The sequence below is a fragment of the Lupinus angustifolius genome, chromosome LG06, assembly GCF_001865875.1.
Source record: "Lupinus angustifolius cultivar Tanjil chromosome LG06, LupAngTanjil_v1.0, whole genome shotgun sequence".
Classification (NCBI taxonomy): Eukaryota; Viridiplantae; Streptophyta; class Magnoliopsida; order Fabales; family Fabaceae; genus Lupinus; species Lupinus angustifolius.
This window is the reverse complement of record NC_032014.1, coordinates 2600682-2626765: the sequence shown is the minus strand read 5'-3', so window position 1 is coordinate 2626765 and position 26084 is coordinate 2600682. Positions and strand designations below refer to the sequence as shown.

The window sequence follows — 26084 nt, the reverse complement described above, 5'->3', positions numbered from 1 at the left end:
CCTACTGACAAAAATGGTTAAATTCTTTTTATAAATTTATTGATTTTGATTATAGTCTTTATTGTTGACCAGATTAAATATAAAACTCAATTAAATTATAAGCACCAAATAAAATTTAAAAATAAAAATCAGGGACATCCATTTTGAGGTATAAAACTCAATTCTAATGATAATAAAAAATACGGATAAAGAGAATGATCAAAGCATGACCTTTAAGATGGCGAATTGGTGTTTAATTCTCTGATAAAAGAGTTGAAAATTGACTATATTGATTATTGGTGTAGGTTGACCATATTCTTTACTCATTCTGCATTTTTTCAAAGACGTAGGTTTAATTTAACTACTCAATCAAATACGCTTATTTTTTTAATAGAAAATTATTATTTCGTCATTTAATTTTTTTTATTACATAAACTGATAATAGTACCTTTTTTAAGTTTAAATCCTCTTCATTTCTTAAATAAATAGAGAATATCTCAACCTTTTAATAACGAATGTTTATGATAGAATAATAAATTAAACGTTGATTAAAAATTGACTCAGAAATGGAAAAAAGAATTTGGAATGGACATCCACCCCTTTTCTATTAGAGTGTAGTATCTATATAATACGAGTATAAATATTTATACATAATTACTACATCATTCACAATTTATTTGGATTATTTTCTTGAATAGTCAATAATAATTAAATATGAAGATAAATAATACAGTGATAATAAATAGAATTCATTCATTATCAATACATATTTTCTTTTCTTTCTAGCATATGCATCATATTCCCTTTTTTAAACTAAAGATAGTGAACACAATATGAAGTTGACATAATGATAAAATACACCATAATCTGGAAGAACCACGACCCTATCCATAAAGAAAACACTAGTAGGAGCAAGAACTTCTAGTTTCAGAACATCATAATCTTGTAATGGAATAGCCCGAGTCAAATTATGATATGAAATTTGGCTATTATGTTGCATAGTTGTGTTATCTACTCTTGAATCTTGACTTGTACTGAAAATGGATTTGGGGAAGTTTGAGATGGACAGAGATATCTTGGCAAGAAAGGATTCATGGGTTAACCAGATAAGACCAGGAAGAGGATAGTTTCTTGAATTTCCAAGCTCTTGCATATGCCATAGACCATTGAACTAACTTCAAAAGCTGAATCAATTTTGCTCATCATTGACTTGCTCAAAGCAACTTAAAATTGGAAATGTAATACGTTGAAATTCAAACTATGTTAAACCAAAAAAAATGACAAATGAAATAACAATCAATCATATAACTTTTAGTTGGTTAATCTAAATTCAATATCTTAAACTAGACTAAATGCCTTCTCATGATTTCTTCCCAAATCTCCCTTTTTAAACAAAATAGGTTTGGCAAATTGGATTTCAGTAAAGTAGTTTTTTTATAAAAAGGAAGGGGCTGGAAGTGGAGCTTTTAGAAGAGTGCACAAGCCATGATGAGGTTAATACTGGAAGATGGTCGTTAAGAGCAGCATCATGTTATCATTTGATAATTAAAACTTCTACAAACAAGGCAACATGGAGAATATCCACATACAGCACAGCCTATAGTGCCATAAAACTGGGAGATAAATAATAATAATAATACTAAATAAATCTCTAATGAACTAATCTGCTGGAGCCAAAGGAAGCGAGAATTTCCAATCCTAGGTGTCTCTATTTATAAATATACACATCTATATTGGTCTTTTAACTGAACCACATCACTGCAAACTCCTTCCATTCAACCCTGGTTGTTGCCTGTTAATATAGTAAATCAAATCAGTTAAATGTAAATAGTCATCTAGCAACAAAAGCACTTTAAATAAAAGTTCTAGGACATGATTCTCTCACCCTTAGATGAGTTACGATTATGTGACACTGAAGGAATCTTTGAGATGATCAAGGAGCTCTGCAGTCCTTCCAGTAGCTGCCAGCAAGTTAACCGCCACGCCAGGTTCAAAACAAAGGAACATATTTAGACAATGAAATTAGCTTCATATTTGGGAAAAGGGTAAGAAAAAACTTCATCAAATCCAAGGAGGAACTACTACTTTCAGTTATTATAGAAACTTACTCTAGACGTTGGCTGGATCCGGCGATTGGATCTGCGAGGCTCAATCACATCAGATGTTGATTTATTGGGAGTGTTATTAATAGCCTTTCCCGCATCACCCTTACCAAACTTGCCACCAGCAGGAGCAAGTTTTCCTTTATTTGCTCTTGATGTAGGTGCCCTTTTAGGGGGCAGAGCATCTGTCGATGTTGTCCGTGATGAAAACAAGATTGATCTCCCTGTTGTTCCATCAGATGCAGAGTAGGGTGCTCTTCCCACTTGACGACTTTCATTCTGTGGTGCACTCTTGAAAAGATTTGAAGGATCCTTGATCCTTTCTGTATGACCTGTCAGATCAGTGGTAAGAGAAAATGCATTTGAAGAACTGTCTTTTGGTGGGATCACTCTACCCACAGCACTCTGTGGTTTTCCAGACTTAAAAGGCTTGGGCTTGAAGTCAGCTGGTTTTTCTTTGGAATCATTTTGGGAACTATTTTTCCATACTCGGGATCCTGAACCTTGAGGCATCAAGAAATTTGAAAGTTTAACTGAGTCATTTCCATCATTGGTCTTACTGCTCCCATGTGCAACATAATGCTTGCTAACTTCCATAAATTTCCTTTTCTTCCCAGGTTTAGGCACACCAAAAACCACTCTTGAATCATCCTTTTGTAGGCCACTCCTCGCCAATCTTTGTGTATCAGGTTTGTTATCATTCTTAATACTCTTACCGATGTTAAACACTTTATCGTTTTCAGTCAAATTAAGTATTCTCCTCTCGTCAGGGTTTGCTGACTCCACAGCATCAATAGTTGTAGACATCTTGTCTTTCCCTTTTACCTCTACAGCAGGACTGCCCAGCTTAGGTCGCTTTTCATTTGGTGTATCACCCTGTATGCAAAATGTATACCTCAGCAACATAAAGGCATCAAAAGCAGGTTGGAACACCAGAAGCTCCAAAAGAAATACCTGTCGTGTATCAGCATCGTTCACTCCCACCTTAGAAAATTCAATCCATTTTCCATCCTTCCAAATAAGGGAAGGGCGGAGATGCCAAGCTCTAACAACTGATGTTTCTCCACTAGCTGCAGAAAACCAATCAGATTATATATTTTCAAGAATCGAAGTCTAATCACAATACCAGCTAATGTTTAATCGAAAAATACATACATGGAAAGTGGACAGTTAATGCTGTTTCATCTTTCTTATTCTTCTCTGTGATGACTCCTTCCTGCCAGCTGGTAACAAAAGCTCCCAAGTGAGAGAACTTGGACAGGCATATATATCTTTAAGTTTTCTGTTACATTTCAGTTTTCAGTTCATTAAAGTTTAGCTCCTGTAACAATGCAGTAATAACTGCTTCACTTTTATGTACAAATCTATTTAATGCCATCTTACTCCTTTTTTATAAATAAATGTAGTGCTTTCTCAGTTTCTCTTTTCACACCCATCAAAATAATATCAAAGCAAAAAGAAAGAATATAATAAAATATAATAATGGAAATAAAAACCATAATTTCACAAGCCAGCCAAACTCAGTTCTAAAGCAATTCAACAGTGAAGGTATTATACTGTATAGACACACCATAACTTAATAGTGTACAAAAGAATTGGCAGTGGCCACTAATAAATAGCTAAAAAACATAGAACGGTATGTAACTATACGTCTATACCTTTCTTGCATCCATGCATCAACTCTATCCCCAACTGACCATGCATAATCTCCCATAGCTGCTCTACGTCTCTTTCTTGTTCCTTCATAATGCAAACTAGTTAGAGGACGAGTAGTACGTATTCTGGGGGGTTTGTCTACTTCACCTTCAAGTGAAACCCATTCCTTTAAGGGCCCTGCATCTAGAAAACAGCAACTTTAAAGTTCACAATTCAGGAGCACACAAGTACAAAAATGGATAAGATATCGATGAGAAGTGGCTGGTAATCATTAGCCTCCAGGGTGTACACAGGCCACAAGAGACAATATGAACATATTATAAAGACCTATTTTTTTTATGATATGCATTCATATTCTGATTTATGATAGAGCATCATGATGTCGTTCAATCCATGTAGAGCACCTTAACGTCGTTCAATCCAAGTAGCTGACTAATCAATGTTACTTCAATTTCAATCCTAATCAATGTACAAACATGCATAAGCCATAAGCTTGACCAACCTTCAACAGCTACAAGTGAAGTGTAGCATACATAAGCTTTACCATCCTTCAAAGTCAAAATATTAGCTGTGAACCATGCTGCTTTAAATCCTTCCTCATCTTTGAAAACCTGATACATACGATTGTGTCAGATCACTGGAAAAATTTAATTAAAAGCAAAACATTAGTTTTCATAAACGTAAAGAATGTACATAAAATTAATTCAAATTTAGTACATAATCTGGCTACTTTAACTATGTCAACTTAAAAAAACAATAAATAAACAAATAAGAAAACAACCTCTACAAGTGAGCCCTCTTTGATGTTAGTTTCATCTGGTTTTTCAGACCCATTACGAATAGATAAAGAAGCCTGTATTTCAGGCTCAGATTCAGGAACCATGTCAACAGGCTTGACTAAATCAGATATCTTGTGACCCTTTGGTCCTTTAAAGTTCTTTTCATTGATGTTAATAGAAGTGGAAATGACAGCAGACGAAATGTCTTTGTCATGTGTATGAGAAGCTTCAGGAATATCTCTAACATGGCTAATATTCAGCAGATCTCTAGTTATGTCGTTCAATAATCCAACTTGGTGAGAAGACTCTTGGGCTCCCTTCCAAAAACCCTCTGGGCCAGCTTCAACTAAGTCACATAAAGGTAAAGGATCACCCATGGTTACAATCTTTCCTGCCTGTGATACAGCCTCTGCAGCCAGCTCAGCAGCCTTCACAATGGCATCCATGTTCTCAGCTCTTTTTGTAGCAGCTGAAGCAGCTTCCATTCTCCTTCTAACAGCTTCCTTCGCAGAGCCAATAATAGAACCAGGGCTATTGGTTCCATTATCACCCTTAAAGATGGATGATGGGGTACCTTTTCTAAAACTACTTGTACCCTCATAAAGAGAAATTTTACTACTTAGGCTGGAATTCTCATAACCAGATGAAATCAATGCTTCTTCAGCCATCAGTTTTGCTTGGATTGCAGCATTTGATGCAACATTGGCAGCCGCAGCTGCAGCCTTTGCAACAGCAGCAGCAGCCGCAACTGCAACTGCCGCAGAAGCTAATTTGGCCTCAATATCTGATGTCAATCCAGAACTTTTATGCTTATCCAACTGATTCCATATCTCAAGGCTATGATGCACAGCAGTAGCAGAAAGAGCAGAAGCTTCCTCTGCATGTACCCTAGCCTCCTTAACTTTCATAAGGGAGTCATCTGATAGAATATTCTTCTCAACATTCAGATCGCTTTTAAGGTGATCAGCTAGAGGAGATACAGACACCACTGACTTTTCAACAGTATCTACGGGCACATTCCTAACAGGTGTCACAATGGCAACAGAAGTAGACATGTTACTGACAGGAGTCAGTGCTTGCAAAGCCTTCTGGCCAAGATCCTCAGATACCACAACCCTTTTCCTTTTTCTGGGCTTTGGATCTAAAGATTGCTGAGAATGTGAAACTGTCACAATGTTTGCATCAAGCGGAGAGGCAGTCCCAACAGTGATGCTTTGTAAACCGGCAATGGAAGTTGGAAGACCAGGACTTACATTTTTTATGCCAGAGGAAGGAGGAAGAGAAGATTCTTTGACTGAACTTAACTTAATTGTATCTGAAATGGTTGGTGCCAAAAGATGGGGCCTGTTATCAGGTTCGGGAGGTGGTGAAGGAATCCATGGTCCACGAATGGAGGCTTGGGATATCCAAGATGTGTTATGTCCAAGAAAATTCCTCAGAGGTGGAGTTTCATAAGTATGTATTGAAGCATGTGCCCGTGGATAACCCAAACCAGAACCTCTGCCGATGGCACTAGATTGCAGGGAATCACAAGAGGGAGTAGGAAGATTCCACAGGGGAGATGAAAGAGGTATTAAGGGGTTTACAAATGTTGGAGTAGCCTTGCTGCTAGATTGACCAAGCGGTGAGGAGGTAGCTTTCCCTTGAACTGCACTTTGCTTAGCCGCCGAATCAGAGGTTCTAGCACCTGCAGATCTCAATTCTCAAGAATTGAACAATCAAGTCTAATAATCAAATCAAAGTACAGATTTATCCTCTACAAGATCAGCCTACAAATTCTTCTACCCACAAGAGAGTGATGTGCACCACTTGAAAACCAATTATTAAAGAGCTAAGTATAACCTTCTGACACATGTCACCATGTGTGGGTAGGATGATTTGTAGAAAGATTTATCATTTTTGATATATCAAAAGAGATACCAGAGCGTGATTGTAGAGGTGTTTCAGGATTAACGGGATGAGATCTTTGACTATGATGCCTTTCCATGCAGGCCCTCCACACATTCTCCCAGATGCTCTTCCCACCATCTAAGAACACAATGTGTAGGATCTCAATATTTTCTTATGAAAAACTAAAGGTAAAGGAATATGTAGGGATCAGGATAAACAAAAAAATTAACCTGGCCCACCAAAAGCTGATATCATATGCGCCTCATCAGGTACTAAGCATTGACTGCAGCAACATCAATAACAGAAATAATTGGCAAAATTGATTATCATGCTAAATGTCTATAACGTTCTGTTACTAACAACAAGCTGCTTAAACAAAATAACTATCTCGTGCAGATAGAAATGCCTCCCATGTACCTTGGCTTCAAATAACATTGTGATTAAACAAGTGTATAACAAATCTGAAATTCAACACACCAATTAAAACAGAATGCCAAAAAATACAACCACCCAATATTTCCATTTTAGCAACCAGGGAGAGCAGATGCATAACTGATGATTCATAAGCACATGTGCATGTCACATTCATGTAGCATGCACTGAAGTTACAAAAAAATACAACAAAACCAACATTCAAACTCACATCAAAGCTCCATAGACAAAGATCTGAGCACGCAATTGAACTTGTTGTAAATCCATGAAAGGCTGATGAGACAGAACAGGTGGAGAAGCAGAAGTGTTCAAATCTGGTATGCTGGATGTTGGACCACTTACAAGAACAAATGGCTTTGAGCTATTAGAATCAATATGCCCGTACTGCTGCACAACATTTGATTGCACCATTTGGAAACCAGGAGATGGGCTCAGGGACAAATTAGTTGATTTATCCACTCTTTTAGACTGTCTACTTGGAGTTATGTCTTTCGCACGACTTCCTTTTCTAGAAGATTCCTTTCCGGATGTCTTATTAGATGCCCGCCTAGTTTTGCGCTCAGGTGTAGCTTTAGAAACACAAGGTGTTACTTCTTTATCTGATATCTGTGGACTTCCAAGGGAAATAATTCCTGAACTTACGGTTTTTCGAGGAACTGGCCCAGAAGTTGAAGGAGTTCCCTCCACAGCCTTCAAAAATGAAGAAGCAGAGGATTAAAAAATAAAAGATAAAAAACATCTGACTTTCATAATGAATACAACTGAATAAATGATCCCTGCATATGACGAAAATGAATCTTTTGAGAAACCAGTTTGCAGATTGAGGAAGGAAAACAATCAGGAAATATAAGCGCAGTAAAGAGGACTACAACTCCATATCTTGGATTACCAACTGCACCGAGACTTACTGTTGATTCCTTGTTGGCTGTAGCAACAGGAACTGATTGCGTCTTGCTGACATCTTCTGTGATCATATCCGTAACAACCGTTCTGGACAAACCAGGCACTGGATTTACCTCTGGAGGCAAGCTTCTCTCATCCTTAGATGTGTTATTCTCCTTTGGATCTTGTACAGTAGACACCACATTTTCTGTACCACTTTTTATGAACTTGGGAACTTGCGGTTTCTGATTAGAAGCCTTCACTTGATTCTCATCCTCTTCAATATGAGACTGGCTTCCAAATGAACTAGAGATAGTGGAAGTATTATTGACTGGAAAGCTTCCGATCTCATGCAACTCAATGCTAGAGTAAGGTAAAGGAGCAGATGATATGGAACCTTTGTTTCCAAGTAAAATGTCATCACCTACAAGGATAATATTGTAACAGGTAAGAAACATTCGAGTGAATGTAATGATAAAGAGAAAACGATAAATAAATAAGAAAAAGGAAGGACAGATCGAAAGTTACTAAATAGATAAATAAACCAAGAATCCCAACAATCATATGGAGCCATTGATAACGGTGCATGGTTATTAAAAAAGGTCAACTATAAATAACAAAGGCATAGGACTATGAAGAGTAAATAAGGTGGTGGTCAGAATGGTTATTCTAAGGGCGGCCTAGTACACAAGGCTCCCACCTAGTGGGGTCTGGGAAGGGTAGATGTATGAAGTGGCTTTTTCCAGATTTTAACCCGTCACCACCAGGTTACATGGCAAGCAACCATACTGTTGCATCTAGGCTCGCCTTCTAATGGTTGGGATTCTAAGGCTGTCACAAAAACTACTAATGTGAGTCCAAAAAGATTCATCTCTCAGGTTCAACCCCATTTCAATAACGAGAAAGTTATATATGAAGGAATTAAAAAAGCACATTTGGATTGCTCATATATTTCACTGTCACATTTTGACTTTATCCACAAAACTCAATAGTAAAAATATTCAATTATAAAAAACTTAAATTTTTTGCCTGTTATAGAAGCACATCAACCATAAACAAAATGATGCACAATTTGAAAGGAATCATAAGAGGACAACAAGACCGGGTTAAAGATTACCTAATATTTTTGAGGATGACTTGTCATGATTCTCCTGTAAAGTCTCCTTGTCATTCTTAATTGAAGAAACTTCAATTCCATCACTTCGTTTCTCTGTTAACTTGCATGAAACTGGACTTCTACCAATCTCCTCTGTGTATTCCTGAAAAACCTTAACATCTGGTGATCCTTGAGGTTCATCAGTATTTGAAGTACCACAAGTGCCTACATTATGAAGACAATCATTTACTGTCTCACATAGCAGTTGTCCGGAAGTATCAGAAGAATGAAGTTTTTCTGTTTCTGTATCAGGACAAGGAGCAGTTTCCTTGTCAGAAGACCCAAGAGGGGTAGATATGCTTGTTTTCTCAGCTATTTTGGATGCAGATTCTTCCTTTTCGTCAACGGAAGAACATACAACAAGATTTATCCTTTGAAAATCATTGTGAACGGTAATCTCATGTGTGGAAACATCTTTCAGTGAAGGAGGTGGAATGTCTATTATATCACAGGATGGCAACCTACTATTCTCTGAAATAATTTGTGAGGCTGCAAATATGATGAAACAGAAACATTAAAGTTTGGACTGTTATGAAACCATGGTAGTAAAGATCCAATCATATATAAAACCTTTTTATCCCATCAGTTAATAAAAAAATGACACTTCATTGTCGTAACAAAGTTTTTACACTTGCAGTGGAATTTTAAATATTTATTTTAATATAGGCAGCATCACGAATCAATAAAAGGGCGGTCCGGTGCATGAGGCTCCCACCTAGTGGGGTCTGGGGACAGTAGGTGTACTCATGTACACAACCTTACCCTCACAAGCGAATAGGTCGTTACCGTTGCACTGAGGCTCACCCTCTATCATGAATCTAATAGGGTTAACGCTTGAAAATGTCAGTATATCAAAATTAGGTCCACTACAATATACCTGAACTGTAGACAGGCGCGGCATTGATTGATACTGTAGAAGTTGTCAAATCAGTTTCCACGCTACCTGCAGCAACAGACGGTGAACCCGCTCCCTTGTCAACAAGAGGGGATTGGTCAACATCACAAGGTATTTGGTTAGATTCAGAATGAATCCTTGTACTCTCTTGGTCATTGACAGAAACATCTTGATCAAAAATTTCATGGCCACTCTGCCCATTGTGTTCAATGTTCTCACATATTTCAGTTGATTCACCCAAAGTAGGAGATTTTGTTGAAGAACTTACAAAATTAAAACTAGAAAAACCTCCTACCTTGTTGTCACTATTTCCTTCACTGATAGTAGAGATGCTATTTTCTTCTGCAGTAAATATAAATGCCTCTGTTTTGCTTGATATTGTCTCTTGATCCATGTGGTCACTACTCTCCAATAACTCATTTTCCTTACTGACACTGTTCACATCATGCGTCTTCTCCAAGACATCCACATTCTGCGGGAGATTCGTACAAATCCCACAATTGGAATTATTGTCCTCGACTACCTGCCCCTCATAAACAATATCATCTTTAATTAAAACCTTTGGCGAGTCACGTGACTTCAATGCAGATGGATCATCCAGTTCATCTTTAAGCAAAATTACATCTTCACTAGGTCTGTCCGGAGACAGATCCTTGAAACATGTATCTTCACTGCATCTTTCTGCCTTCTGCAAATCAGAATCAACATCATATTCCATGTCATCGGATTCCTCTAAAGTATCTGCCCCAGTCTTAAAACTTTCAACTACACTCACAGTTTCCAAAACTTCTACAGGGATTGAACAAAGAGATTTATCATGATGATGTGCATCACCCTTAACTGCATTTCCATCCCGAGTTTGAACATCTACATCATCTTTGTTCATCATATAAGATTCCAGATCTTGATTATCAGTTTCTGTTTGTAAAGGACAATATTGTTCATCACTCACATGCTGCACAGACTTTTCAGTAATATTAGTTTGCACCCCAGATAAAGATGGATCGTCTTGATTTTTGTCATCATGCGACTCATCTGCCACCGTTTCAACTCCACTTTGGTTTGTATTGTTACTTTTGTCAGCATTGAAGAGACCCAGACTTCCCTCAGATGCAGGCAAGTCAACATTTCTACAAACATTATTTACTTCTAGATTACCTGAACTTCCATCAACGGATAATTCAACTTCATGACCTTGGGGAACTGCAGCCTGAGATTGCTCTATTCCTACATCCTCCTTTAATCCAGACAAATTACCACGAAGAACAGAAGGTGCCAGTAAATCTGTAACGTCATCTTTAAATTCCTTTTGATCATCAGGTTTTTTGTTGGGGTCCATTTGCCTTGCTAAACAGGCCAGTTCATCACAGGCATCTGACTCCTGAATAACAGTTTGTCTATGAATATAATCCTCCTGTCCAACAGATTTTAATAGCATTTCAACAGATTCCGAAGAAGTAGCCTCAGACCAAACATTGACATGCCTTGATATAGAGCAGGATTCAGCTGCAGTTGTACTGAACTCTATGCCACTACCCCCCCTGGAGAATGCGTCAATCCACTGGTTATCTTCGTTGCTTTCAATGCCAAGGAAAACTTCAGTTTCAACCAAACTATCAAATCTTAAATTTCCTTGAATGCTTTCATCAAAATCAAACTTGGGGAGAGCGTATGGCCTTAATACTGGAGGAACTTTGGCACTCCCTTCATCAGCTAAATGGAGATTCTGGCTCTGAAAATCATTGTCATCATAATCCATGGGTGTATCCCTAAAACAAGTGATCATGTTAGAATAAGAGAAACAAAAAGAATAATGAGCTTAAATTTGACATGAATATATGCATTCATAGACAGATAGAGATGTACATAATTTGAACCATAGCTATGGGTATGTGGTACATGTATAAATGTGGTTCATTTTGGAGGGTAGTGAGAGAACCTGATTACAATCCACCACATGGACATATGCATTCACCGTCAAGCATAGATGTGCAAAACGAATACAATGAAACTCAATCATTTAAACTAAAAGTTGCTAGATTGTTGCGAAACAAATTACCACCCAACACAAAGGAATGAGGGAAACATATAACCTCGACTTAAAAAAGCAGGAAAAAAATTTGTATAATTTATTTATTTGGCTTTTATCCCATAAATCAAAATTTCAAATCCAATTGCAAATACATACCTATTACTGAACATAATTTATAAATGAAAAATATATATCATATCATAAATACCTAAGGTTTGCCTGTGGTAACATATCAATTTATCTAATATGCAACTGATAAAGTTTGAAGGTTGTTTGAGTGATCCAGGGTGTTGGTTTAAGAATGTTAAGTAAGAAAAGTGGCTTCATAAATAATTGAAAGAGTACAGGTTATTTTGATTTCATAAATTATTCAAATGGGTTGACTCGCAACCTCTCCTACAGCTGGAAAGCTTTTTTTTTTGGGAATAGTACATGGCCATAGTAGCTTTTTTTTTGTTTAAGTGATCCAGTGGCTTCATCATGCAAAAAGTGAAAGGCCTAAAAATGGATAAAATCATCATAAAATGGAAACAAGAACAACGAAATTCTAAACGAAGTGAACTGTGTTAGGTCTCAACTCATCATAAAATGGAAACAATATAAAAAATGAAACAATTTACACACTGATTTAACCACACTGTTAAGTTACAAGCAGCTAAGGAAGAAAGGAAATATTTTTAAGGCGAAACTCACCATTTCAAAGCAACTGAAGAAATTTTTTTGCCCTAATCACAGAAAAAAATTAAAAACCCAAAGTCTGGACATGAACAGTTACCAGAACAAGTAAGTCTAAAGACGCTACCTCCCTCCATCCGGCGAGGAAATCCAATCCTTTTGATCTCACCTTTTCCCAAATCGTACACTCATCTACTGCTTCACACAAAAACAAAAACAAAAACCACTTCATAAGAGTTCAATAAAACAAATTGAAGAAGAAAAAACAAATAAAGAGAAAAGCAACAGAGTGAATTGAAAAAATTGAACCTGAACGGTGGATTGGAGTTCTCAGTGATCAAATTAGGGTTCCAGAGAGAGAGAAGAAGAGTGTGAGAGGGATTTGTTTTTTGGTTGTGTTGGTAAGTTGGTTCTTGTTTCTTCTTTGGCTGAGGAAAAAGCACTTTTTTAGAGAATTTCTTTTTTCCAAAATAAGAGAAGAGAGGTGTCAGCGAAGGAATCGAAATTTATAAAAGTGGGTTTGTTCGTAAATAGTCAAGATCCAACGGGTATGAAGGGGATCGCAATGTGACACGTGGGTGCTTCTGATTCGTCAATTCAAAGTATCTATAATCTAGGCTACTGGATTATCTAGGGTTAAGTACAATACTGTTATCAACTCTATAGTGTAGAGTAGGGAGAGCGGTTTCTCATGTTGGATATCTTTTTTAAATAACTTGTTTATAATTTATTTGTAATAAGTAAAATCAATCAATCAATTATTATAGTGGAGTTTTCTCCGGATGAAACTTCATCCAATTTTAGAATTAAAAAATACATAAAAATTTCGAATATTGAGGAAGAAGGAAGAGTTGTGTTTTGTTGAAGCTATTAAAGGAGGAATGAAGAAGAAATGTGTTGCTAACAAAACTGAGACGACGACTTTCACTTTGTAAATTTCGAATATCTACCATGCAAAATAAATAAAAAAGTTATAGATCAACATTAGTCACGATGAACATTTTTTAAGACTAAATTGATCAATTTAAATTTTGTTGCTATTTAATGTGATAGAATTGGTTAATTGGTTTCTAAACTTCCAAAAAGAATTTGAATTTTGATAAAACTGGGGTTAGACAGAGAGAATACAAGAGATGTTGGTGTAAAAACTATTGTCCATGTGTCATGTTATGACCCGGAAACAGAACAACCAATACCCTATAATTAAAGATACTGGTGGGTTGATGATTCCAATTAAAGAGTATGTCATATAAGGCAAGCAAATTAATATCAAATTATGTTAAAATGTACATTAAATTTCTTTGAACCCATGCCTTGCTCCATGGCCTATAACAATCTCTTAAGTAATGTCATACCCGCCATGGCTTGTCTGTTAGATCCTTTGACACTATGTACCTGAACTTAGAACTGTAAGGCAGCCATTCTATGATCTGAGATGGTTTTTTGTTGGATTTACGATGGAGACACTTCTGTATTGAATCACGCAGCTTCTTGTCAACCCTTTCCATGACCCATCCTAGGAGATCATCTAAGTTGATTGATGCTTCTCTAGAATATCTTTCCACCAATTTTGGGATAAAGACTTTACCTGACTTATTCACAACTACATTGGCTTGAAGAAACTCTCTCATGGCAACATTTAATTCATCTCTTATATTTGATGCTGAATATAGTTTTAGCTGCAACATTGTACAATAAAATTCTTGATCAACCCTTTAAAATATGGGCATCAGAGAGTAGGGAGTATTACAATTAAAATATCACACAACCTATAACTTTTAAAATATGCTTGAGTGATGAGTTATGACCACAAAATACTAATGAATAATGAAGGGAAATACATTATGAGACAAGGCTAACCTCCTGATAGAGCTCTGGGGAATTCCGTATGCTAAATACGTCTGTCAAAAGCAGAGGAAAAATTATATGTGCTGAAAAATATTTAAACAAGATCATCACTGGTGAAGTGAAGGATATTACATGCATCACAGAGCGTTATGCACATTTATCCAAAATGCAATTTGTCCATCACATTCCATTTGACTGACATTCACCCTTTCCAGTTGTTCAACTAGAATTCTGAAGGTAAAGAGATAAAGAACATGTCTAGTCAACAATTCAGTCATAAGAAATTTAGCAGAAGCTTGAACGGAATAACAAGTACCTTGACAACTAGGACTGAAATATCCTCCCACATTAGATTTAAAGATACCATTGAGTTATCTCAACAGCCAAATTTTCAGACACGCCATTTAGAGAAGGTTTTTTAAATGACTTCTCAGTTTTCTTTTATCTTCATCTACCCCAAATTATGTGGTTATCCTCGATCGACTCTTCTTACTATGTCCTCTTTTAATTTTTGGCTTACATGACCAAATATATTAGCAAGATTCTGTCATCTTTACCTTAAAAGAATGCTACACCAACTTTCTCTAAGGTTTTTAGCCTGCTCAAGTTGTCAACATTCAGTACCATAAATCACTTCTGTTTCTGTAGTTAGTCGGTAAAAATTTCATCTAAACTCAAGAGGCACCTGTTGTCAAACTTTACCTACCTCATGTGCATGAAAAGAAGAAAGGAAATCCAATGGTATGAAGCAAGTAATGTTAAGAGTGAGAACACGAAGTATAATAAACTGCATTATGACCGAATTTATGCGTAGGACTTGCCATTAATATTAAATTTGATGTCCATTGTATCATTACCTATACTACTACCCAAAAAATGCATTATAGTATCCGAATTCTCCTTTTCCCAAAAGCCCACTATGTAGTTCTTATTATAACTTGAAAAGGATGTTTAAAATGCCACTCCAACTTCCACCATTGTATCATTACCTATACTACTTCCACTAAACCCATTACACACTCCAATTTTCAAGTTCAAAAAATTGAAAAATAATCATAATAAAAAGGTGGATCGACAGGAGCATATGTGCGTGCAATGACCCCACTTTTTAAATAATGACTTCCAGACATCCTAAAACATCAAATTGTGAAACTCAAGGTATTTAGGGGAGGGTTGCAGAGGCAAAGACACATCTGGCTCAAAACCAATAAAAAAAAGGTCTTGGGATCCCTTTGGTGCTATGCCCATGGGTTTTTTTAGTTGGGTTTCTATCGTAGACATGCAAAGGAGTTGACATGCTCTGTCATATAGTTTCTGTAGTTTATTTTTATTTTTTGCGATGGTGGATTAACCAATACGACCGTCAAAAGCTTTTGTACATGATAGACTACTAGTTAACTTTCAAATTTTCTGTCAAGCAAATAATTTGAAGGTTTGATATGGGTTTAATATTCCACATTGATTCACCTCAACAATAATTGAATTTGGGTACTCATACTTTTAACATCTTGTTTGAAATTATCAGTCTAAGAACCAACCTGTAGTTGTTGATGGCATAAGAAGCATGAGAAGAACGACATTTGCGAGGAGATATCCAAGATATTTCCACAGCTGGTTTGCTAGACCAGTCTCGGTCCTCTCCAACTCAATGTTGAGGCTTTATAGCATTAGTGGATGAGCTTGACAATAAATGTGACCTACTGTTTTCAAGATTTACAGAGGCTGCACTACGGAGCCAGCAATATACAGTGACCATATACTTCACATCTCCTCAGAAAGCCTGCTTGGACACTGGTATAGATGCTCTTTTAAAGTTCGCAATACTGGAGTTTTTTCCATGGTAGAAAACTTCTCCGGAACCTGACATGTGATTCAGCTGAGAATGTTAGGGCAAACATCAAGAGCATCTTGCGTGTACAAGTACTATCTTATGTATGCTATTATATATAAACACCATTTCCATTCATAGCAAAAGTGAAGGAAACGAGCAACTGCAACTATATACATAAATAAAATAAGAGCAATACCAATATATCCTACCTTGGTAGAATCAGGACAGGTGTTTCCAAAATAATTTTTGCCTTTGGCACTGGATAAAGGAACATGACTTGACCCAAAGATTCTATTCCTCAAGTCAATATTAGAAATCAGAGCTCGCAGGGGGAACTTTTTTTATGAACAGAAAGCACTTGAAACCATACTTGGATGCTTCCTGGATTCATGCCTTGTGTGAGCAGGTGAAGCCACAACAGAATTTTGCTCAATAGGTGGCCGGCTAACACACAGTTCGAAAATACTTCTGTATATAGAAAGCACATGCTGCTCACGGCTTGTAACCTCTTCTTCAAGTAACTGAATTTCAGCAATTAAGTCTTTTGTCTAAGAAGGGAAAAAGAAAGAACAGTTAATTTCCACATAACAACTTAACAATCACTCATGGTCATAGCTTATATGAGAAATATTACGTTTTGCATTACACGTGATAACCAAGTTTACAGTCCAATTGAAGAGTCCCTTTACGCATATCACCAAGCTAGATCCTTTACATGAGAATCAAGTTATCTAGTCAAAACAATTCATAATTTTGAATATCTTATTCTATGTTAGGTCAAGTTTTTGCAAACCTACACTTCAGTAAGTGATTTCATGTGGTCAGACTTCTGTCACAAGACTATACACTGAAAAAGTGCATCAGATAGTAGTCAAGAACCATATTTAGCTGAAACCTTAAGGTGTATAGTGAATGCCTAAGAACAGTTTATATCCTTACATGTCTATCACATCTTAGAAATTTAAAGCATGAACAGAGGACAGGCCATTGCCTGAGCAGCAAGCCTGCAGATGTCAAATTACCTGAGCAGCAAATTGCCTGTGTCCAGGAGATAAAGCACTTGACGCTCGTCCCATTGCCCTCTCCAGCAGCATACACATAGACTTCTCCTGTTGTAGGTGTGACTGTAGCTGCTCAACCTGGAAATCAGTGTATGGCTCAAGACATCAGTGATGTAATTCGAAACCATGTGCAACCTGGTTCTTATACTTCCAATGTAATCTGAAACCTTTTTTTTTATTTTTCCTCACTTCTCGATTGAACTTCTGTTATGCGTCAAAAGTAAAAAAGCAATAACTCAATTTTCACAACTGGTTTTTTTTGGTGGGGCATGCAGAAGTTCAGCACATTCAGAGTTATCTCAACATGTGGAGAATTAAACTAAGTTGTTCCAATAGTATGTCGAATCGAAATGAGAGATGAGAGCCATTACATCCAAATATAGCTTACATTTTTTTCCAAGGATGCTCTTTGACTTGAAACAGTACTATTGTTTATACAAGTGAGGTTGTCATGCAAAGGATTTTGCAACCAAGAAGCCCTTACGGAAGGTGGTGATACCTGATTAGATCATGGCAAAGCCAGTCAAATATCTTGAGTCATGCCCAATATTACAACACAGGGGGGCTACACAGTGCACATAAAATGCATTTTTAAGAAGAATTACGAAACATGACTTGAAAAGTTAAAAATCAAATTTTAATTATAGTCCCACAACTCACAAGAGATTCCTATTGGTCTTTCTCTATAGTATGAAAAACTTCACCCCCTGAGATTTTCAGGTTCCTGTCAGAAGCACTGAAAAGTACAAAAAAAGAAGAAGAAAACAAATGCACCATGTCACAAAACAAAGCAGCTTAAGATGAATTTAAAGAAACAAGATCAACATTTAATGAAACAAGAAAGTAATCCAAACAAATATGCAATGACTGCAATTTGTCTAAGGAAACAAGATAAACATTTACAATAAAAAATTAATCCATTCTTGAAAAGTATCCTTGATCAAGTTTTCCAAAATGTTATTCCACTAATATATTCAACCAGAGCAACTTAAAAAAATGGAGAGCACATCATATCCACTAGACCATTGCTCAATGATGGTAGGTCGCCATGCATGGATTGCAACCCAAGGGTTTGAATCCTTGAAGCGCCACTTCGGGAAGACCTTACCTAGTAACCATCACGTGGACCTAAGGGTTAGTCTCACACTATGTCTGTGGGATCTTGGTCAAAGACCAAAAAAGAGCTTGTCATCTACCATCCTCCGCTCCATTTTACACATTTCATGATGCTCATGAATTGAAAAGAAATTAAAACTTACATTCCCACAGAAGAAATTGAGCAAGTGCAAATAAGCCTCAGACCAACGGAAAGAAATTCACTATTAACTAATTTTTGTAACGAAATTATTAAAAATCAAAGAGCAAGAAAAGATTGCTTCAAACATTGAAGATAGCAAGAAACTAAAAGAACCATCCAAGATTCACTTTTACACAGTTGCAAAATTTTGAAGATAGCAATGCCAATGGCAACAATCCTTTGAATGCAGAACTGATTAAATTTAATCTTGCTGAAGATGGGAACGAATTTGAATCACAAATCACAAAGACCATAACATTCTTTCCTGCAGAAGTCTTCTCCAAGGCTTCATCTTATGAAAGCAAGAATGGAAGTGAAGTTGTTCCTGACCATCAGCATTAACATACGCCACATTTCATAGTTCTTTCGGCAACCATTATCTGCATTCTTAAATGGTGATAAAGTCTTCTTCTGCTAAGTAACTAACCGCATCTTAATTTCATCAAACTGCTCTTCAGATTGCTTCAAACATTGTTCAGAATCAAGAAACTTGTAAAGAATTGCCAAAAACAAAGAACTCTCCTAAATCAGTGCAAGAAGACACCATCCCTTTAGCATCAACAAATCTCAACTACAAGAGTGTCAAAGAAAAAGTGAGATAATAAAAATAAAGGACTATGTTACCAGAATGAAGGAGGGTCAGAAAGACATCTACTACATCACTGGAGAGAGCAAGAAGGACATGGAAAAACAAACCGGTGGCAGAGAGACAAGGTTCGTAAATTTTCTCCACTGACTTTGTGATTTCTTGGATTAATTCTGCAACTGTGACAAGTTAGATTATTGCTAAGACTTCTACATTTTCCAATGGAATTTCTTTCAAGGCCTTGTTTAATTCTGAACTCATCTTTGTGCATGTTCTTGAATCAAATAAAGCAGAAGAAGAAAGGTAGATGGAGACAGAAGAAGATGAAAGAGCAAGAAAATAATGTGGAAATTTACCTTATTGTCATTGATTAGAAAGTGAAGTCAATATGACATATTTATACAAAGGAAAAAGAGGAAACAAAGAAAGCTTGTAAATCAAGCAACTAATACAAACTTTATAAAATAACTATTAACTTCCTAACTAACTTCTAAAATAATATCTAAAATATTTTCAATAAAAATACTAGAAAAAGAAAACATATATAAATTTTATTAAGCATTTCGCTAATAGAATGTAATGTTATAATTTAGCTCAATCTAAGAAACCGAAGATGACAACAATAACAAGCAAAATGAAACATGATTGAATTTCAGTTAAAAAAAACATAAAGAAAAAACCTCTTAGAGCGCTTGTGACTAGTTTGGTCTCGTGTATCTTCAATTTCATCATATCCACCTGCATGATCTGCGTCACCGCCATCTTTATCAAATACACGATAATGAAACTCACCCATCATTAATGCTTAACTGTTCTTGAAACCTTCGCATTCTTCTTCTTCTATTAACACTAGTGAAATAAATTGATTGTTTCAGAAAAGGGTAAAATGAAAAGGAAGAATGTGAATGGAAATAAATAAGTGGAGTTACCGAAAGACTGCGAGAATCAGAAGAAAAAGGTTAAGTGTGAGATTGGAATTGAATTCGTTGAGGATTGAGTAGTTGAGTGCATTGAATGTAGGGATTTAATTGATGTACTGATATCAGAATTTAGCACTCACTCTCTCAGTTTTACACACAAATAAACATGGAGGTTGTGAAGTGGTTGCAGAAAACGCAGAGTGAGTGTTAGTAAGAGAGTTATGACTGATTTTGAAAGCCAGTCCGTTTGATTCACCCGCCAATGTCTTTGCCTTTCAAAATCTGTTATCACCCACTAGAAGTTGGTCTAAGTCTCACTTCAAATGTTCAATTTCTCTCTCACTTCCTCCCATGTTACTTAACCATGGTGAAACCGGTTAAGGATTAACTGTTTTTTAACGGTGTTTTATTTTCTATCCCAAACTTATCATATTTTGATTGATTTAGGATATGAAATAGGACATCATTTGGAATAGATAACTTCATTCTAAAATTGGTTATAGGTTAGAGTAAAGATATATTTTGGAGCTAATATGTACGAATTTAATTCGTGAAAAATTAAAAACCTAAGTTTATCGGTCAAACTAGTAATTTTTAAGACAGGTTGACTCATAACAAAAAATTTAAAGGCATATGTGTTCTTAAAAACAGCAACTAAAAATTGACAATTGGATTCCGGCCCAATGAATACCTAAAAATATGTTATCATGAGTGTCTAAATAGATCATCTCTTAAATGGTAATTGTCGCACTAATTAAATATTATCATATAAATAAATAAATTAAAAATAATATTTTTATATGATTTATTAAGATTTGATTGGTAAGAGATATGGAGAGATAATTTTCTGGGATGGATTGAAGGATTCAACATGTATCATGATGATCAAAGTGGCAAAAGAACTGATTACTGAAAAACAATAGTACAAAGTTGAAGGTATGTGAAAAGTTTTTTCTAATGTGAATTTTTTTCGAAGATTGGAGAGAAATAAGTGAATATACAATACTTTTTACTTTTAGATATAAAATCATTTTGAAGGATCTAAAATAGAGATATAGTTCCTCTGTTGTGCGGGTGCATTTAGGTGGTAAAGTGTCTGTATAGAATTTTTAATTGAGAAATAAATGTGTGATTATAATAATATATTTGCACAAATTGTTATGAGAAAAAGAGATATACATAGATAACGTAAAAAAGTTATATTATTATTGTACTATTTATTATTTATTTTTAATGATCATTAACTTTAAAAAATATTATAAATAATACAATAATTATATATAATTTTTTACATTATCAATTCGCACTATTATACTAATAGGTGAGGTAAACTTCAATCCCAAAAAACATTGATTAATGAAAAAGTAAAAAGTAAGGATTCATCACGAATATGCACACATCAGCGTTTAATATAAATGAATACAACACTTTCCCTGTGAAATTTACGTCTCTGGCTTGTAATAAATCGTGACAATCATTAACATCCCTAGTAATAAATCGTGAATTTATTATATTATAATCATTATTTTTCAATTAATGGTCATAAACATATACTTTATCATTCCTCAAAACACACCATACTCTAAAGATGTTTCAATAAGGTAGTGGATATCAATGTACATTGGTTCAAGTGGTATATATTTGATTCTCTTTAAGTAATGTTTCAGGTTTTATGACTAATTTATTATATTGCCTCCAATGCGAGGATACCTATGAAAAAATCAAAAAATAAGGCAACGGATGCTATGACTAATTTTTGTGTCGAATTTGAACTGGAAAAATAATTTAATATTGAATTGAATTCAAAATTAGATTTGAATTAATCCTCATCAAATCAAGTTTAATTAAATCAAGATGAATTCGACTCGTAGTTTACCGTAAATTTGCAGTTGAACTAAATAACTGTACATTGATTCATCTAAATAGGATTTTAACTTCAAATCTAAATTTGTTTTTAAATATAATAAAGTAAAATAAATTAGATATTTAACAAGGTAATTTCCAATAGCTTAAGTCATTAGAAGCAAAGTATGCATACATTTTAAGAACTAAAATAATCTCTTACTAATTGAAACTGAATAAAAAATAAAAAGATAATGAGTGAAAAGAAAAGTAACAAATAAAGATATAATTAGAAGCAAAGTATAAATATGTAATAATCTCAAAACATAAAAATTAAAAAATTGAAATAAGATAAAAATCTAAAATATGAAAAGATATGGAACATATTGAATATTGATTAGGTCCCAGCCAATGAGAAGTTAGAAGGAGCTAAATATTTCTCCAAGTTGGTCGTCTAGAATATTCTACATTCATAAATAGTTTTAGAAAATAATATATAAGGGGTTTAATGCAGCAAGAAAAGACAACACAGATATACATATATAGAGGCTGCTATTCTACAAAGCCGTCCAACCACTCTTGTGGATCAGTTTCTATAATCATCGTATTAAACAATTCAAATGAGACGTTGAATCGGACAACTTTTTATTTTAATGCTGACTTTATTATTCATCTGGAAAAGAATATTGGCTTATTCCATTGATAAACGTGAACATATATACTTTAATCGATGGACAATTATTAGAGCTTATCAACTTTGTGAATATGAGTAGGAGACCTGTTCATCTATCGTTATCATAGTGAAATTATAATGGGAGCTTGGTATTTTTTTTGCCACCCCTCTTATCATCATCATCATTAATTTAAGCCTCCTTTTGCTCATTTGGTTAGTGAGAAAAGGACTGGTCCTATACTTTTTAATATATATGTGTTTTATTAACTTTATTTTGATAGTATTGTTTAGAGAAAAAAATGTATACACTGTCATTGCATCATCCAACGTTCACTTCTAATGTATATGTTGATTGTGTATATACTTTTACATTGTTATTGTATAGATTTAATTGTTTAATGGGCTTGTCAAGTCAAATATTATAAATTAAGTTTTTTACAATGAAAAAACTATATGTGACCAAACAAATATACAACCATAATTTTGGTGAAATAAACTTATTAACTTACTTATAAAACTCCTGATGCCATTTTTTATATTAACTTATAATTATATTTCAATGGCTTACAAGGCTACTGGAGTTATTAAACCAGGCATAAACTATAGAGTCGAATATGCCTGTGAGCTCGTCATTTTATTCCAATCATTGCTTAGTTAACTTAATAGTCATCATCATGACCTTCATGCACTTTTGACTTATATATTTTTTTTATGTCTAATCTCTCAATTTTATCTCTTATGCAATTCTTTTAACATTGGTTGTTTGAACACCAAGGTAACATTAAAAAAAAGTATATCTTTTTACAAAAAAAAATAATATATACTTTTTTAATCTCATCCAATTACACAATTGTTCAAATCTTGAACGACACTTATTGAAACAAAAGTTACTCATCAGGAAAGGTTTAGTTCCTCAGTGAAGGTATACTATTGATTTCCACTTTCCTTGCCACCTCTTATGGCTAGTTCGCACAAAAGAGCACAAACTTTTGCCTGTTAAAACTTCTTTTTGTTATCGTAGAGATTTGGGTTGCCATGTTTGTGTGGTGAGAAAAATTGAATATTTTTGTTATAGATTGTGGAGTTAAATGATGAATATAACGATAAAAGCTTTGTTTTGTTATTTTGTGTTGTTATGGACGAAGATGTTGGAGAATGAATGATGCATAAGAAGGTGGATAGGGAGAACATGAACAAAAAGAAATCGTTTTGAAACCACCTCAACAAACTAACAAATACATAGAAAGGTTGATGACCACGTCAAAAAAAAGTTAGTTACTAAATGACTAATAAGAGCTTGTAACCTTACTTAAGTGACTTACGTTAGAAAAAATGGTGATGACCTAAATTAAAAAAATTAAAAATAAATTCACAGAGTAAACGTACTTTTTTTAATAAAAAATGAAAACAAGAATCTTATCCTAGAACTTTTAAAAAAGAAAGTATAGGGCAAGGGTGGTTAGGTTCCCTCCACCACTAACTCATGAAGCGTAATCCAACCACTCGTGTGGACCATGGTCGGTGCCAGTGACCCCACAATTCACAATCATAGCCGATATATTTTATGTAAAACACTTGTTATATATACCTTGCCAAAGGTTTCTGATGCTAAGACACACACTAATAGCTTCTTAATTGTTAAAGAGCTAGATTGTCAATTTTGAAGTTAAGTAACAAAATGGTGAAAATAGCTTTTGGTACCTTTGATGACTCTTTTAGCGTTACATCTCTCAAGGCTTATCTAGCAGAGTTCCATGCCACTCTCATTTTCGTCTTTGCTGGTGTTGGGTCAGCCATTGCTTACAGTAAGTATACGCTGTTGTCCTTCATTAAAGTATATATACATAATACAATACATGCATGTATATATGTATGGCTTACTATATATTTACACATTTTCGATCAAATATTTTCCATCCGATATATATCTTCAAAAGGTTACATTAAGAATAACATGTCATTGCTTAATTATATTTTTTTTATACAAAACCATTACATAATTCTTTTTTTCAATTTATTGTATTACTTACAACAAAATAATATATATTACTTATAAACCAATTATTAATAAACAAAGTTGTAGTAAATGTGACTTTCGTATAGGTATTTATATGAGGATTTTAGTAAGATATTTTTAAAAATATATATTCTAAAGTATATCTATAATATGATATATCATTTTACTAAATACTGATAGTCATAAAAGATTGGTAAACTAATGATTAATAAGTGTTAGTGTTTATCACTTTATCTAGTAATGGTAGGGAATGATTGAATGGTAAAATTTGTTGGCATGTAGATGAGGTTACAAAAGATGCAGCTTTGGATCCAGCTGGTCTAGTAGCAGTAGCATTGGCACATGCATTTGCACTATTTGTTGGAGTCTCTATCGCAGCCAACATATCTGGTGGTCATTTGAACCCAGCTGTTACTTTTGGATTGGCTATTGGAGGAAACATTACTCTCCTCACTGGTCTCTTCTACTGGATTGCCCAATTGCTTGGTTCCATTGTTGCATCCCTTCTCCTCTCTTTTGTCACCTCTAAGGTCTCTATTAATCTCTTCATTCACCATTTTTTACATCATAATTTATTACCCATATTTATACTATATTAACTAATACTAATCTTTATCACAAGTCTTCAATTTTATTTTAATGTAAATATTTTTTACATTATCAACTTATCAACAGATTAGATACTAGCCTTTGACTTTCAATCCTACAACATGTTAATGATATGTAACATATTTGATGTTTCCAAATTACTTAACAACGTCAGAAGGCTTTACTAAATCAGTGTATAAAAATTAAAATCTTAAACAATTTGTCCTGGGCTATAACAAAATGTTAATACAAGTTGATAGTTGAAAATTTTGTGAAATGATTTTTATCCTATGAGATAATTGATAATGAGAAAAAATGCATGTACTGGAAATATAAGAGTTTTATATATTGTTACTGTATCATATTCATACGTCATTGGTTGGCAGAGTGTTCCAACCCATGGACTATCTTCTGGAGTGAACACATTTGGAGGTGTAGTGTTCGAAGTTATTATTACATTTGGATTAGTGTACACTGTGTATGCCACAGCAGCTGACCCTAAAAAGGGCTCATTGGGGACCATTGCACCCATTGCTATTGGGTTCGTTGTGGGTGCCAACATCTTAGCTGCAGGTCCATTCAGTGGCGGTTCAATGAACCCAGCTCGATCATTTGGCCCAGCTGTGGTTAGTGGAAACTTTGCTGAAAACTGGATCTATTGGGTTGGCCCATTGATTGGTGGAGGCTTAGCTGGGTTGATCTATGGTGACATATTCATTGGTTCCTATGCCCCTGCATCTGAAACATACCCTTAAGAGATAAATCAATTCTTGTTCTTTGTGTGTGTACTTTCAAGCTTCAACCTTGTTCACAGTTTGTTGTTCTTTGTGAAATCAACTTGTTATATTGTACCTTTAATTATCTATCCACGGCTTGATAACATGTAAATTATATGTCAAGATGTATGAATTGAAGATGGAATTGGATGGTTTCTTCATTTTCT

General features: G+C 34.9%; 2 protein-coding genes and 1 pseudogene across 5 annotated transcripts; 1 reads left to right on the top strand and 2 right to left on the bottom strand.

Moving 5' to 3' along the window:
• Positions 1486–12977, bottom strand: LOC109348895. Of its 4 annotated transcripts, none has more exons than XM_019589504.1 (16): positions 12788–12977; positions 12579–12673; positions 9754–11540; positions 8838–9365; positions 7747–8144; positions 7050–7528; positions 6637–6689; positions 6437–6544; positions 4519–6203; positions 4240–4348; positions 3740–3914; positions 3237–3304; positions 3036–3151; positions 2088–2957; positions 1865–1940; positions 1486–1771 (listed from the first exon to the last, which is right to left on the bottom strand). In XM_019589504.1, the coding sequence occupies exons 3-16, from the start codon at positions 11528–11530 to the stop codon at positions 1755–1757; spliced, it is 6459 nt and encodes a 2152-aa protein (XP_019445049.1). In that variant the 5' UTR covers positions 11531–11540; positions 12579–12673; positions 12788–12977; the 3' UTR covers positions 1486–1754. The 4 variants fall into 4 exon arrangements, with proteins under 4 accessions (XP_019445049.1, XP_019445046.1, XP_019445047.1 ...); XM_019589501.1 differs by having other exon boundaries at positions 3740–3920; positions 12788–12976; XM_019589502.1 differs by having other exon boundaries at positions 3740–3920; positions 12606–12673; positions 12788–12976.
• LOC109348897 (probable aquaporin TIP-type RB7-18C) lies at positions 10830–26084 on the top strand. Its single transcript, XM_019589505.1, has 5 exons — positions 10830–10835; positions 15587–15590; positions 24183–24341; positions 24836–25083; positions 25528–26084. The coding sequence occupies exons 3-5, from the start codon at positions 24215–24217 to the stop codon at positions 25894–25896; spliced, it is 744 nt and encodes a 247-aa protein (XP_019445050.1). The 5' UTR covers positions 10830–10835; positions 15587–15590; positions 24183–24214; the 3' UTR covers positions 25897–26084.
• On the bottom strand, positions 13585–19993 carry LOC109348896 (annotated as a pseudogene).

Coding starts and splice junctions, on each gene's coding strand:
- LOC109348895 (XM_019589501.1), bottom strand. CDS start 11,530: ATGGATTATGATGACAATGATTTTCAGAGCCAGAATCTCCATTTAGCT. Junction 8,145..8,837: donor GTCATCCTCAAAAATATTAG/GTAATCTTTAAC, acceptor TTATCCTTGTAG/GTGATGACATTTTACTTGGA. Junction 6,545..6,636: donor ATCAGCTTTTGGTGGGCCAG/GTTAATTTTTTT, acceptor TTGTGTTCTTAG/ATGGTGGGAAGAGCATCTGG.
- LOC109348897 (XM_019589505.1), top strand. CDS start 24,215: ATGGTGAAAATAGCTTTTGGTACCTTTGATGACTCTTTTAGCGTTACA. Junction 24,342..24,835: donor TGGGTCAGCCATTGCTTACA/GTAAGTATACGC, acceptor GTTGGCATGTAG/ATGAGGTTACAAAAGATGCA. Junction 25,084..25,527: donor TCTCTTTTGTCACCTCTAAG/GTCTCTATTAAT, acceptor ATTGGTTGGCAG/AGTGTTCCAACCCATGGACT.